At 37.1% G+C, this 15,364-nt stretch overlaps 1 protein-coding gene across 6 annotated transcripts in view; it reads left to right on the forward strand.

Moving 5' to 3' along the window:
* AKAP9 (A-kinase anchoring protein 9) overlaps positions 1–15,364 on the forward strand; it is a 112,572-nt gene that overhangs the window by 94,046 nt on the left and 3,162 nt on the right. For all 6 annotated transcript variants that reach the window (XM_071560674.1, XM_071560676.1, XM_071560675.1 and 3 more), the window contains 16 exons: positions 249–389; positions 762–1,265; positions 1,691–1,754; positions 2,763–2,881; positions 3,651–3,842; positions 4,750–4,938; positions 5,566–5,710; positions 6,439–6,658; positions 7,633–7,783; positions 8,571–9,239; positions 10,877–11,076; positions 12,029–12,137; positions 12,999–13,184; positions 13,684–13,884; positions 14,282–14,514; positions 14,998–15,083. In XM_071560674.1, the coding sequence (XP_071416775.1) occupies positions 249–389; positions 762–1,265; positions 1,691–1,754; positions 2,763–2,881; positions 3,651–3,842; positions 4,750–4,938; positions 5,566–5,710; positions 6,439–6,658; positions 7,633–7,783; positions 8,571–9,239; positions 10,877–11,076; positions 12,029–12,137; positions 12,999–13,184; positions 13,684–13,884; positions 14,282–14,514; positions 14,998–15,083 (3,409 nt within the window). The remainder of the gene's footprint in view (positions 1–248; positions 390–761; positions 1,266–1,690; positions 1,755–2,762; positions 2,882–3,650; positions 3,843–4,749; positions 4,939–5,565; positions 5,711–6,438; positions 6,659–7,632; positions 7,784–8,570; positions 9,240–10,876; positions 11,077–12,028; positions 12,138–12,998; positions 13,185–13,683; positions 13,885–14,281; positions 14,515–14,997; positions 15,084–15,364) is intronic.

Here is a 15,364-nt window from a genome sequence, read left to right on the forward strand (position 1 = left end):
TTCTTACTTTCTGTTGACCTTTCTCCCAGTGCTTTCTGTGTGGCATGGACAATTTCTGCTTGCAGTTCAGCAAACTGTAAGAAGATAGTCTTTCCTGATCTCTTAGTCTTAATTTTTTGAGGCTTTGTTAATCCAAATAATATTTTTTTTTCCCTTTGGTCTTTTCATTTTTTAAGTTGGTGTGACAGTGATCAATGCTGTTAATACTTGATTCTCTACCATTTTCCATGTCTTGTGTTGCCATTTAGGTTGGAGCAGAGCTCATGGAAAGTCAGCAAGAAAATGTGCTTATTAATGAACTTGAACAAGTTAAAGAAGAGGCAGCTGCTGCTAAGGAAGAACTGAGCAGTTACAGAGAAAAGGCCGAAAAACTTCAGCAAGAGTTAGCAGTAAGAACCAGATTGTTCAATACTGTATTTAAAGCAAGTGATTATACAGGACTTACTGTGCAAATGTGCATGCTGTTGGCTTTTTTTAATATCTCACTGAGAATACCACCAAGAAAAACAGTCACTCAGTGCCTACTGTCAGTGGAACACAGCTCATCCAGTAGATCAAACCTTCACTTGTTGCCAAAGTCCATACTTTTACAGTCAACTGCAATGCAATAGTGGATTTCTTAGGAGATAATATTTGATACCATGTGTCATAATTGCTTTAAAATCAGACTATACTGAGCTGTAATGGTTTAGAGGATTGCCTGAATTTTAGATATTTTAAGTATCTGGAAACAGTGCAAATGAGATTCTCCATATTTACAGGTAAAAGAGGCAAGTCTGATACGTTTTCAGGAAGACCTGTACAAAGTTAAAGAGAACCTGGTTCAAGCAGAAGAGAGGCTTGCAAGTTACCTGAGAAAGGACAAGGAAATGGCAAAAACTGAAAGCAGGAAAGATGCAGAAATATCATGTGATTTGTCCACTAGGGAGTCTACTGTAGTTGGAAAAAGCTCCTCATCGCAAACAGACAAGACTGTAGAAATGAACAGCTGTATCCAGACTTCACCAGTCTTTGTTAAAAATGCAGAAATCCAAATTGATTTGCAAAATGGATGTTCTTCAGAAGAGATTGCAGAGATCATAAGAGAATTTACTGAAAAAATCGACCAAATGCAAGAACTTCATGCTGCTGAAATCATGGACATGGAGACAAGGCATATCTCTGAATCTGAAGCATTAAGGAGAGAGAAGTTTGTTGCAGTGCAAGTATTGTCTGAAGAATGTAATACTTTAAAGGAAGTCATAGAAACTCTACGAGCCAAAGAGGTGTGCATCCTATTTTATATTCACTGATCCACTTCAGTTCATACTTTTGCCCTTGCTACAGAAATTTCCATTTAAAGTCAGCTAAGTATGAACCACTTCATGTTCAGTATAAAGCTTTTAAGTGTTCTAATGTTTCCACGGCCTTGTGAGAGACTGTGAAGCCCCTCCTCAGCAATTTGTGTTGCAGGGGTGCTCAACAATCAGATGCTTCCCTGTCCTTCTGCCTTGAACCTGTCCTGTCATGTGAAGTGGAGACAAGTGTAGGTCACCCTGTTGAATGCCATCTTTCTGGTCTCCAGTTCTACTTTGATTGCAGGGGAAATGGAACAAAGATGCTCACATTGTTTTCTGCTTCTTAGTCAGTCCCTTATGGAGAGTGGGCAAGGGGTCTTTACAGATTTGGTTGTTTTCTTTTCTAAATACAGAGAAACCCAGGTTCTGGACTAACACGTTCTCCACCATATCAAGCTAGAGATGGAGGTTCTAGTGGTAAGAAATTTTTTTTTAGTACATTAAATCTGTTTTTTTGATATTAAGAGTTTGTGCTCTAAGAAATCAAAACAACTACTCCCTAGATAGAAGGAGAAGCCTGTTGCACTAACAAAAGGTGCTGAACATGCCATGTCTACTAATTTGTTACAAAAAGAAAATGTCTAGATCAGAGATGGGTTGAGTTGAGGCATCAGATGCTAAATTTTTTTTTCCTTCCCACTGGAGTTTCTGGCAGTTAAATTCCTCCCTGACATCCGATCCCGTCAGATCTCAGAAGCTCAGCAGGGTCAGCCCTGGATTAGTACTTGGATGGGAGACCTGGGAAATGCCGGGTGCTGTAGGTTCTAGTCCTGAGGACTTCACTGGCACTGTCCAAGCTCGCTCAGCCGTGACAGATGAACCTCAGGACTTAAATGGTGGGGCCAGTCCTGCACATGCTGAGCCTCACCTAAAAAATCCACTGCGCAGGCTGGAAGGGCACACCCACGTGGGGACAGTCCTTCCCAAATCTTCGTTCGCGAAGCTGAGCCACAAACACTGGAGTTTCTATAGTCTTCCTACTTATTACATTATCTCTTCAGCCTAGCTTCATCATCTCTTGATAGTATTTAAAGCTGCAGCTCTCTAGCAGTGGGAGATAAGAACAGGTGTTGACTTATCAAAGAGCAATAAAAATTACTAATGTGATCCTTTTCATGTGCAAAGCTAAGCCTGTTGAGAGGGGGTCATTTGACAGAAGTGCTTGTGTAAGTAGTTGTTTCTCTTTTAAAACAAAACTGTGATTTTTAAGTTTGGTTGGGATGGGGGGTGTTAGTTGTTTTTTTAGACTTGTTTTGCTATAGCTTCTTTGAAACTGAAAAACTATAAAACACATAGTCTCCAGGCTTGAAATCAACCCTTAGTGACAGTCTGTTACAACAACAGATAAAAAATACTTTTTTGATGCCTGTTCTTCAAAGCTTCACAGAAATCCAGCTTTCATATTTTTCTCTCCTTTTATTTTAGACTCCAGTTCAGACTGGAGTCAAGGAATGTATCTTGCTCAGACCCAGGGATCTGACACAATATCTGAAGGAATAGATGAAGGTGAAACTTCAACTGATTTACTCCCCCAAAAAATTAAGGTAAAATAGACCTGATCTTTTTTTTTATGGAACAAGAGTGATACTACCAAAAGTTTAGATTAGCTTGGTCCAGTGAAAAGAGAGTCATGTAGATAAGTTTTAGTGTTGACTATTTTAATACATTTTGAAATAATTCAGAACAATGATGCACAGATGAGGTTAAATATAGACTTTTATAACTGGAGTGTTCTGTTATGATTATGAGAAATAAAACTACTGCTAATTGTATTATAGTTGTATTAATGATAATGTCATGATCATATATTACATTTTATAGATTCTGTTTGCAGAATAATAGCTATGTTATGAAAGCAAGCGTAGTTGTTTATATTAACAGTAAGGGTGTCATGTGTTAATTACATTTTTAAAAAGTCTCTGACAAAGCCCTAGCTTCAGCTTCATAGTAATTTCAAAAAGTGAATTGCAAAGTTCACCTGGAAACTTCCCAAGACTTTTTTTTAAAATGTCAAGTTTCCGTCAGCGCCTATTTTAAAAAAATCAAAATTGATTAGACAGATGTACGCTGGAAATTTTTTTCTGAAACTGAGGAAAAATACACCTATTTAATAAGTTTCTATTTGACAGATATAAAGAACTGGGTGGCACTTCTGTCTTTGATATGAGGAAGCATAAATAGTTTCTTTACACTGATCTAATGGGAAGTACAAGTATTCTGATACACGTGAAATAAGATTATGATTATTGTTGTTGTTATTATTTTATGTTGTTATTACTGGCATTACTGAATTACTTTTTGCATTTATTGTAGGGTTTGCTGAGAGCAGTCCATCATGAAGGCATACAGGTGCTGTCTCTCACTGAATTTCCATATGGTGAAAGAGATCTGTCACCTCATAAGCAAGAGACAGAACCCTGGCTAGAGGAAAGAAAAGCTTTTCTAAGCACCATTTCATCTTTGAAAGACCTACTTGCAAAAATGCAACTTCATAGAGAAGCTGAGGTATAAATGATATAAGATTCTATCTAAATAAAAAGTTATTTATGGTAACCTTATAAGACATGTTCACAGTTCAGGTTTAAATGCTTAAATATAGTGTTACAAGGCAAAATAGTTTTAAACTGTGCTGTAAAAGTGCATCTTGCACTTCATGGTAATAGTCAATCTTAAATTACAATTTGTATTTGTCCTTCTGTGCATTGAGAGCTTTTGACTGTATAAATCCAATTTTTAAAAGGAATTCTAGTTTGAAAGCATGTTCTAGTAGCAGTTAAAGTAGATTTTTTAATGTTGTTATTTATTGGTGTATTAGAACTTGGATGCTATTAGAAAGATACTATAGCAAGAGATACTGTAGAGAGTGAATTATTTAAAATACAGAACAGTATTAATCAGTAATCTGTTAAAACTTTTTAGTACTTGCCTGTTAAATTACCCCAGTTAGACTTTTGGATATATGTAGGTAGTTTCTACTACTTCAGCTTTTCCTTCAGCGTGCAAAGTGGGGAGATTAACTTCATGTCATTTAAAATTAAATCTTTTTCATACACAATATCTGCACGCTGTAAAATAGCTCTGTGAGAGTCTAGGAACATACATGGAACATAAAAATTAAAAGAATAGTGTGATACAGTAACATAAATAGTAACTGGACAGGGCTAAGTTTTCAGTTACAAAAAGCTAAATTGCCTCCATCTAAACAAGAAATCATAACATGTACAATAAGTGCTTCTAAAAGTGAACATGGAGAAAAATGTTTCAAAGTTAAGATGACTTTGCCTCTTGTGTGAATGAATGTTACTGAGTAAGAAAAGCTAAATATTCCACTGAAAACACACACACATTACATAAAATGATAATGATGTAGTCCTTCAATTCTGCTGATTAAATTTATTTTATACCACTGCAGACTCATGCAAGTACTGAATCTCCTGAAAATGTCTCAGACTGGCGAGGAGAACTTCTGCGTGCTATTCAGCAGCTTTTTGTGAAGGAACAAAATGTTCTTCTTGCTGCGTTTCAAACTGAACTTGCAGAACTGGGCACAAGAGATGCAGTCATATTGATGAATCAGTTAGAGCACAGACTGCAAGAGCAGGTAATATAAACCATACTGTAGTCAAAGTGTGTTTATCTACATTTGATTTTAATTTTGAATGTATAAATCCATTAAAAATATATGTATTAATAGTAGTTTGACAGTTTAAGAGTGAAAACAAAGTCAGACTTGTAGGAAGAAGCATGTCTTTAAAAAGAAAAATCATGTGGTATGGAAAAGAGATTTTTGGGTGCACAAGCTATAGAAAAAATACAGCTTTCAGAGATCAGTTTGTCCTGAGCTTGATGTCATTAAGTTAATTAGAATTATGTTACACTGTCTAAGACAAAAAGGTAGCTTGTATATATGAAGCAAGTTGAAAGAAGAGGAAGTGATAAGGCTGCTATGGGACAGAAAGAGGTCAGTTATCTCCTCTGGAACATGGAAAGGATTAGTAAGAAATACTACAGTTTGCCAGAAACCTGATAGCTCTTTTCATTCTGTAGCTTTGATGCCTAGTAGAGAAAAAAAATAGCAGGCAGTTCTTCCAAATATTATAATATTGACTTAATTGAAAATGTTTTGAATATATATGCACCATGAATATGTAAGTAAATGTGATCTCAACAGCATAGATATTCTAATAAAATCTGGAGTTTTACTGTGAAATGTTTCTAATGCTAATAGGCTACTAACCAGAGAGCAGCAATGGACTGTCTTCAGAATGCAGACAGAAGAAGTTTGCTGATGGAGATTCAAGTGTTACATGCTCAGATGAACAGTAAGAAAAGTAATCCAAAAAGAGAACAAGAGATTGATTCAAAAAGCCAAGGTGACTTCTGTAGTAATATATGTTTCCAAATGCTTTCATGGCAGTGCTCAAAAATGCTGTCTTTGCTCTCTGATTTTGATACACATGTTCCAAGCGTGCATACTTTTCATCTTTTTTAACTCTTAGTTGACTGATTTTGCAAAAAAATTAAGATATAATCTGTGTTCTTGTGATATCAAAGTGAAAGTGATACAAAGTTACCTTCAAGTGCTATAAAAGTCAGCCATGTGTTTTAAAGTTATTTTCCATGTATATGCTTCACTGTTTAGGTTCAACAGATTTGAAATTATCTAAGTTGGATAGTCAGTCATAATGCAGAAACTAAGAAGCAATTAGAATGAAGAACAAAATGTTCAGAGAACAGGTATACTTTGAAATTAAGTAAAGCTCACTGTCATTGTTTAATCACAACAATTTGATCACAAGTATACATACATAATATATCTAACTTCGGTTGTATTAATCATTATCCCAATGGTGCATATTGATATAGTTGCACACATTTTATAGTCTTTAAGAAGTTCAGGAGTTGAAGTGATTTCTAGAAAGTATGAAAGGTATTTAAGTATAAAAGGCATGGTTTTGCTTTTATTCCACTAATGAAAAATATAGTATTTTAAAATATCACTCCTAATGTTAGCCTGGTAGTCATGCTCTGGCTAGGGGAAGCTTTACCCAAATAGTGTTTGTTTATGAAATAATTTCCATATTAATGACATTCTCATTAGAAACGCTGGAGTATAACATGCAGCAGAAGCAGTTACAGATACTGGAGATGCAAGTGGAGCTGCGTAGTATGAAGGACAGAGCAGCCGAGCTTCAGGAACAGCTGAATTCTGAGAGAATGATGGGTGCAGAGCTGAAGAATGAACTTGCACAGGCCAAACTGGAGCTTGAAGCAACCCTCAAAGCACAGCACAAGCACTTCAAGGACCTAGAAACCATCAGGTTGGCTTTCAGTGCCAAGCTTTCTGTGTTGACTGTGTGAAGATTCTCTTTCCTACCCTGAAATTGTAATACTGATTTTATTAAGGGTATTAATCTCATGTAATGTAAATGCTCCTCCGTTTTTCTATAAAACATACCTGAGAAAAAAAAGACTTTGGTTCAATTTGACAAAAAATCTAATTCAATTAATAGTTTGATTTTATGATTTATTAACATCAAGTTTCTTTTTAAAGTTTGACACATTAGAGTAAATGTATTCAGTCTAATTAGTAGACCATATTTATTAAAGGTTTTTCTGCTTCTAAAAATGAACATGGAGAAAAAACTTCCAAAGTTAAGATGACTTTGCAAATACTTCTGTATGAAATACTCCTAAGTGTTGCTTTGACATGGTTGATAACAGAGGTAATAGGCTAAATATTTGACACTTAAAAAAGTCATTATTATTTAGGCCTGTACCCAGGGGATGTGCCCATGTATGATATCTTGCTGCTCAGAGAGAACAAAGTAAGCTGCAGTTTAAATTGGGATTACTTTACAGATTACCTTACAGCCTTTACAGGCTATGAGGAACAAGATTCTTTCACAAACTGATACAAAACTGCTTTGCAAAAAATGAAAATTCAGATCATTGATTTTTATTTTTCCCCCAATATAAAGTTTTTCCTTTGAGACACATGGCAGCAAGATGCACACTCTTTCAGATTTTGGGCAATACTGGATTTAACTGCCCCTGAGCCACAAGTTAATAAAAAATGGCAGCTAAAAGTATATATCAGGATGGACACACTCTGGTTCTTGAGCTGTGCAACTCTTTTGGTTTTGAGTTAGTCTTGTTTTTCAAAATACGCTTTTCACTGTTACTCTACTACACTGTAGAGTGTAGTAAAATGGAATAAATATCAAGTAACTGACCTTAGTGTGATAGGAAAAAAGCCATTGCCTAATGTAAAGGTTGACTATTTCTCTTTTAGGACTGAAGTTAAAGAAAAAGCAGCTGAGCTTGATATTCTCAAGGATACAATGGCCAACGAACAGAAAAAATCAAGAGAGCTACAGTGGGCTTTGGAAAAGGAAAGAGCTAAAATAGAACGCAGTGAGGAAAGAGGAAGAGAAGAGCTGGAGGTATTCCATAATTCCAAATGGCCTGGAAAATTGAGGAGCATGAAAATATTCTTTTGATTAACATTTCATCTCAGCTTACATTTTTGTCCAATGCATGCTCCATGTTCTGTCTTCAACTGCAGAGTTGTATCATCTAGAGCTGAAGAAAGATGTGTAGAATCTGTGTGACAAAGAAAGAAAAAGGCATGATGCATATTCCATTTAAATCGAAAGGAATTTTACATTGCTTTTCAGGGCCAAGATTGAAAGATTCTATAAAGGCCCTCAATTATTCAAGGGGACCAGGACACTGCTAACATGGCCACACCCAGCCCCCACCATGAAGTATTTAAGAATATTATTTAAGGAGGCCTATTGTTTGTCTCCATTTTAAAAGTCAGCATTTTGACCTCATGAAATTCAAACTAGGGAGTTTACTTTAGGAGGAAATGTATTAGTAGCTTCTTGGTACCTCTGCAGTATTTGATAGTGAGAGAGAGAGCAGGTATTCCAGTACAAGTACTAAGACACAAAAGCAATAACTTCGACAGTATAGATTTATTCACATCTTGAAATCTGAAGTTGCAAAATCATTTTCATAGTTTTAGAAAGTAAAAGCAGCTTCAACTTTTGAAGTACAGCTGTTTGTATCTTACTATGAAGTCTGTGTTACAAAGATTATTTTATGAGATGATCCAATTTTAGAATAAAGACACCAGTATCAGATGTAGCTGCAGCATTCATAGTATTGTTGCATAAATTGTGAATAGCAAAATCTGTTAAAAAACAATCTGTTTTCTTTTGAAAGGATTTAAAATTCTCTCTTGAAGATCAAAAACACAAGAACTTGGAGTTAACTAAACTTTTGGAGCAAGAGAAACAGATGTCAACTGATCTGCAACAGAAAATTGAATCCCAAGAAGCACTCAGTGCTGCCCAGTTGTCACGTGAGCGAAGCCGTATTTCTGAGTTGCAGGTGCTTCTTGAATCAGAGAAGGTTCGAGCTCTCGAAATAAGCAGTGCCCTAGAAAGGGAAAAAGAGCTATGTGCTCAGCTTCAAAGTGCTGAAGATAAGGGGCAAGCTGGAATACCTAATCCATCTGAGGAATTACTTACAGAGCTACAGAAACAAATGGATGAAAAGCATGACCGTATAGTGGAGTTAGTAAGTGAGATGGAGAAGTATAAACTAGAATCTGTGCAAGTGAGACAGCAAATGGAAAAAGAAAGGCAGATCCAGAGGAAAGCATTACAAGCAGAACAAGATGCTAACCTAATAGCACAGAAGAAACTTCATGAACTGGAGTCCAAAGTAGAAGACCTTCAGTGGCAACTTGGAGAAAAGAAGCAAGAAGTTCATAAATTAGGGAATGAAACAAAGAAGTTGCAAGAAATGATCCAAGATCTACAGAAAAAAGAGCAGGAGAGTGAAGGAAGAAAGGAAGCCGAAAGGACACCAAGCCACAATCCAAATGAGGTACAGTAGGACTGAAAGCAATATGTAATGCTGAAATACGCTATTTAGCTTTAATTCTTCTGCTCAATTAGCATTGTGTGTCTGCGCCTTTACTTAATCTATAAAATAGCCTGCACATGACAGAACATGGGCACCAGAGAAAGGGAAGGCATTCCAGTTTGCTATCTAAAACTGTTGACATCCCTCCTCCTGAGGGTGAAGTTTTAGAAGTGTGTAAGGAGGAGCATGAGCAGAAGAAATGTATCTGGATGTATACACACACTTCGTGTCTCAGTGTAGGAGAAGAACATTCCCTGCAACCAGTTGCAGGAATGAGCTGTTTCTGTTCAGGAATGCTCCAGGTCAGTGCACGTGATCTTTGATTTATAAACCACAGGGGGTCTTCGAAACATTTAAAAAGTGATCTTCCAACAGCTTTAATAAGTAAATGACTAAGCAATCAAACAAGCATATGCATGAATATGTGTATGTTAGCAAACAAAATAGAAGGAAGAAATCAAGGTAAAAAATCAATATGAGAATGTATCCTAACTTTTAGGTAAATGAAAGTTGGAAACACTGTTGCCTTTCTCATAAAATTTTTGAAAGTTTTAAAATTATTTTAAAATTACTTTTAAAACTTCCAGAAACTTCCCTGTTCAAGATATGTTTTTCTGGGTGAGTGATTTGAGGATAGCTGCAGAGGGGCTTGTCAGGGGACTTGCTTCTTTGCTGACCATGTTTTTGCCCATCATGGTATCATCTAATCTGGCTACTGGTTTTAATCTTCTGAAGCATTGGAGACTATCTGAAACTACAGGCAGGATGTTGGGTATATTGGTAACTGTGACAGCAGAAGTCGTCCTGCCATGCTCAGTTTGTGCACCTTGTTCTTCTGCACAGAGGTAACTGCCAGCACTGTAGTCAGTGAAGTCTTCCCTTGGATCAGATTGACAGCAGCTGTGGGGTTTTTTCTCCTCCTCATCAGCAGACAGTATGATCTGCTTTCCAGGATCTGCCTGGAATTTCAAAGAATGAATCTCCTGCTGCTTCCTGTGACATTTGCAACATGCTGCTTTTTTATTGATACCACACTGTAGTCAAACAGCCCATGGCAGAGCCATGGACTCAGATTTCCTTGTTAGGGATGGCAGTTCTTCTTTCCTTGTGGGGTATGGCACTGCTGGGAGGTTGTTAGTGAAGAGGACATCAGTGCATTACTTGGCTCGTGTCAGCATCATTGGTGATCTGTGACTGTGGATGGACCTCCCATGACCTTCCAGCCCCTGTTCTGACAATGAATTGGCCACCAAAACCCATAGACCCAATTGTCCAAATTCCATGTACAGTTGCTAAAGATGCTGCTGGTGGAAGAAACAGAAAGGCTTGGTGACTTCCTGCCAACTGAGTGTGTTGAATGTATTCACACTGTAGTTCCATGATTGCTAGATCTTAGTCAAGAGAGACATCACACTATACCTTTCACAAATTATAGTTTAGGGGTACTCTACAGCAGTGCTGTAGTCACACTAAACTCCTGTCTGTGTCAGAATTGTTTGTCTTTCTGGGTGTGTTTAAAAATCATATGTTTTCATTTTATAGCACTGGGTCATGTACATTCTGTATATATATATATATAAATACATATTTCTTTCCAGACTACTTGGGATACACCCAATGACAGAACAAGAAATTGGGTTCTCCAGCAAAAAATGGAAGGAGCTGAGACAAATGAATTGACCTACCGCACGCTGACAGGAGATTTTTCTGCTGCTACTGAAGTTCTGGAGAAAGTCAGACAAAAGCTGCAAAATGCATCTCCAAAGCTGAAGCAGTTGGCTCGGAAAGCTGCTAGCAGGTTAGACCAGTCTTCAGCTATTTGGTTTGTTAATAGCAACCAGCAAGCTAATATATGCTGTTTGAATCATAATCCACAGACTGCAGGATTCATTTGAGTTTGAGGTTGCTCTGCTTTTTATACTCCATGCTGTTATTTGAGATAAACGTATGGAAAAAAGGATCACAGAGTATCAAATGCTGCTCTAAATCTTGCAAATTTAACAGGGTCCTTTAGAAGTCACAGCAAAGTTATCTTTTTTTCTCTGAAAAATGATAAGGTTTATTTGGGTATTTTGTAGGTAGATTAATTTAAAACAATTCAGTAATTAAGTAATTCATAATGTATAAGGGAATGGATATAGGGATTATTGTTCTGAATCATCCCCCTTGCATCCTCAGGAAAAAATATATGGTCAAGTGAAACTGATCTTGATTCTTATTTTTTTGAGGTTATCATCTCCATAAGATTAACAAATATCGTGGTACCAGGTATATGGGAGGTTTGAATCTGTTGTTATTTTGCTGTGATGGTCATTTAATATTAAACATTCATTCACTCATTCATTCATTCCTTCCTTCATTCATTCACTCATTCATTCATTCCTTCCTTCCTTCATTCATTCATTCATTCCTTTGGGCAAAGCAGAATGCAGTATGTCTGGAAAATACCCTAAGATTTTGCTCACACAGATTCAGTAGATTTTTGGGAAGCAGAACCATTACTTTAAATGTGATTCATGTAGAACATCCTTGTCTACAAATGAGTGGAAACTGTTCTATGCACAATATTTATCAAATCAAACCAATTTAATTGAGTCACTGGGCAGTCTTGAAAATGTTTCCATGACTCCAGTAACTCTGCTGAAGTGACTTGCTAAAGAGCCAGTGTGTAGGGATCCATGGGAAGTCCTGTTGGGCTGGCTCATGGTGTCAGACTGTACAGGCTATAAAAACTGTCCTTTTTGTCTCAGATTGCAGTTTGAAACAGCAGATGATCAAGATTTCATTGCAGTACAAAATTCTGTTGAAGAAGTTATTTCAGAACTGCAAATACTGCCTGGATTGTCTTGTCTGGAAGAGGTGAGAGTGCAATGTTGTAACTTTGGTGGGAGAGTTTGGGATGATGAGCTATGCAGAGAAACCAGCAAGGAGTTTGTTAAGCCTGTACTTATTCAGGTCTGTATGTTCTAGAGGAAAACTCCAGTGACTGTTCTGATTGGAGTTAGTAAATAGCCTTTTCCTTTTTTTTTTTTTTCAATTTTAAATACTTTAAAAGTGATTTTTCAACTTTCAAATTGAAACTCTTCCAGTTTCGTTATAAATTTTTGAATCTCATGGCTTTTTCTTTAAGAAAAGGTTATTTTTCTTTCTTCAGTATTCCTGTAACTGGGGAAATTTTGCTCAGTACTTCCTGATTAAAATCAACTTTTAATATTTATTGTATTGAGTTGATACAACACATTTACTCAAACTGCCCTGTATTTACCAAAGAAAGCCATTGCAGATTGAGAAGGACACACCTGTGTAAAAACTGAGGTAATGTGTTGCAAAGAATTCAGCATTACTTGATTTTTCAGTGAGCTTAGCTTGGTCCTTTCTTGTATTTTAAGCAAGTGTTTTCAACATGACTTGGGAAAAGCTTTGAGGCTTTTCTTTTCCTCGAAGTTAGATAAACCTAAACATAATAGAAAAGCTTTGCAAATCGTTATAGCTGGTACAATTGAGCCTGTATGAAAATACTCTGTTGTAATGTACAGGATAAGTGTAGACAAGAAAGTCACATTAATCTATTGTTTACATGTACACTGAAGTTTTCTTTGTTGAAGTTGCTACAAAGTTCTTGCCGTTATCTAGAAAAGTTCCTCACTCTAAGCCAGTCATTTTCAAGCAGGCAACTTGGATCTAATAAAAGTTGTGTTGGATTTTCTTTCTTCCTTGTAGCTGAAGCTCGTGCTACCACCTGGGACTCCATCTAGCTCACTGACTGAGAGGCTGCTGAGGCAAAATGCTGAGCTGACAGGCTTTGTCAGCAAACTGAGTGAAGAAAAGAATAATTTGAGAAATGCTGTCATGAAACTGGAGGAAGAACTAAGAAGATACCAGCACAGACAACCTTGTGGAGACTACGTATGTCTTTAGTGGTGCTGATGTAATGGGTTATGTATAGAGTTTTTCTTGCCTCTCCTCTGCAGAGTGAATGTGTGTGAGTTATTCTTGTTCAGTGGTCAGTATATCTCAACTCACTGTGTTTAGTGTAAACTTTGTGATTTTACCCAGCTGCTTTTTGTCAACTGCTCTTTTCTTTTAAATGCACTTTACAATCTGTATCTCATAACCATGTTAAGTAGCAAACAGATCCAGATAGCTTCAGGATCATGAAGCTAGTATGATGCAACTGAGGATTGGGGGGTTTTTTTGGAGAAGCTGTATTTTTCTAGGACATTAATTGGACTCCTAAAATCACTGCTTTTGAGGTGTCAGAATGCAAGGGTGGCCTCAGATCCAATCAGTGGATAGTTTTTCACTCATTAATTTTTATGAGCTCTCCACCAAACCAATGACTGGAACAATAGAGCTTAAGCTTTTCCAGACTATGTGGTTCAAATTCAGCTTCCTTTGTCTTCAGTCTTCTAGGCACTCATCGGATGTTGGAGTTAATATTGATACTCTTGTTGCCTCTGAGAAGGAAACTTGGAACAGAGAAAGGCTGTTGCTGCAGAAATCTTTGAAACAAGCCGATGCGGAGCTCTCCAGGCTGAGAGCAGAGCTCAGGAGTGAGGCTTTCCTCAGAGAACTGGGGTCAGATTCTGAAAATGCAGTTTTAAGGGTAGGAAGATTTTTTTCTCCACATACTAACTACAGCTGCTTTTTTCCTTTTTGTTTGGGCCTGTTTTCATTGTGTTCACTCTGCATATTCTAAGTAAACAGATACTAATTCAGTTTTAAAATTTTTATCCTCGGATACCTGACTGTTAATTTTATTCCCCAAGAATGACCTGTAAAGCAGCTATGTTGTTCTTCTGTGTATGCTCCATTTCTTGCTGCTTAGGTCATCCTCAAATTATGAAGCTGCATTCAGCACATATGAGCAGCAGTGCTGGTTTCTCCACAATAGCAAGAAATGAATAATCACAGAAATGCTACAGAAGTAACGGTGTCAAAAGTTTCAAACTGTAGTTATTCTTGGAGCTTATGGCGCCTTTGTTTTTTTTTTCTTGTTGCAGAGAATTTATGGCAAATACCTACGAGCAGAGAGTTTTCGGAAAGCTCTCATATATCAGAAAAAGTATTTGCTGCTGTTACTAGGTGGATTCCAAGAGTGTGAAGAAGCCACACTGGCCCTCATAGCACGGATGGGTGGACAGCCTTCCTACACAGACCTCGAAATCATCACACATCATTCAAGGGGTTTTACACGATTTCGCTCTGCAGTCAGAGTGTCTATCGCAATTTCAAGGTAAACTGGAGGAAGTTACATTTTGAACATTCTGCTATTTTTTGAAACCTTGTGCATAGTATGAATCTAAGGAACTATTCATGTACCTGGTGTAAGTGAGAGTTTTATTCATAGCGCTCAGCAGTTGCAGTTTTGAGGCTGCAACAGGGCAAGAAAAGTGTAATTAATATGATTTTTAAGTGCTGATGCACTGTTGCTTAGGTGCTTGAGCCATTTGCTATCCATTTGGATCTACGCAACACCTCTGGAATCACTGGACCTGCAGAAGTGAAGCTGAAAGCAGATTCGGACAAAAGCTGGTCTCTTAGGGATGTGTATAAGGATGTTTTCTATTTGATATCCAGGTTCTAGATACCCATCCATTCATTTTGCTTGCTGTTCAAGAAGTTCTTATGCCTTCTAGAATAGAAGGAGCAGATAACTTTTATCAGACTATTTCACTTATCCTGAAGCTGTGTGGTTTCTTTTTCATTTGAAATGCAGAATGAAGTTCCTGGTTCGTCGATGGCACAGAGTTACAGGTTCTGGTATTCTGAGTATCAACAGGGATGTTTTTAGCCAGAACACAGGTAAAGCATAGTCCAGTAATGGCTTAAAAAAGTCGTATTTACAAGTTGCACCATTGTTTAGTTGAGATGGTTTTTAATTTGTATTTTCCTCATGTGAAATGAATGGGGGCTGTTCCCCCTTCCTTTTTTTTGCTCTAATTGCTTGGATTAACCTATTTCTCAGTTTTCTGAGAGCATCCATGCTCAGCACAGACACTGACCTAACTTGCTTTCTTTTCCGTCTTGTTTTACTCCATTATGGGTGGGATTTTAAAAATTATGGAAAGTTTCCCTATGGATTG

The sequence above is a fragment of the Pithys albifrons genome, chromosome 7 (assembly GCF_047495875.1).
Source record: "Pithys albifrons albifrons isolate INPA30051 chromosome 7, PitAlb_v1, whole genome shotgun sequence".
Lineage (NCBI taxonomy): Eukaryota > Metazoa > Chordata > Aves > Passeriformes > Thamnophilidae > Pithys > Pithys albifrons.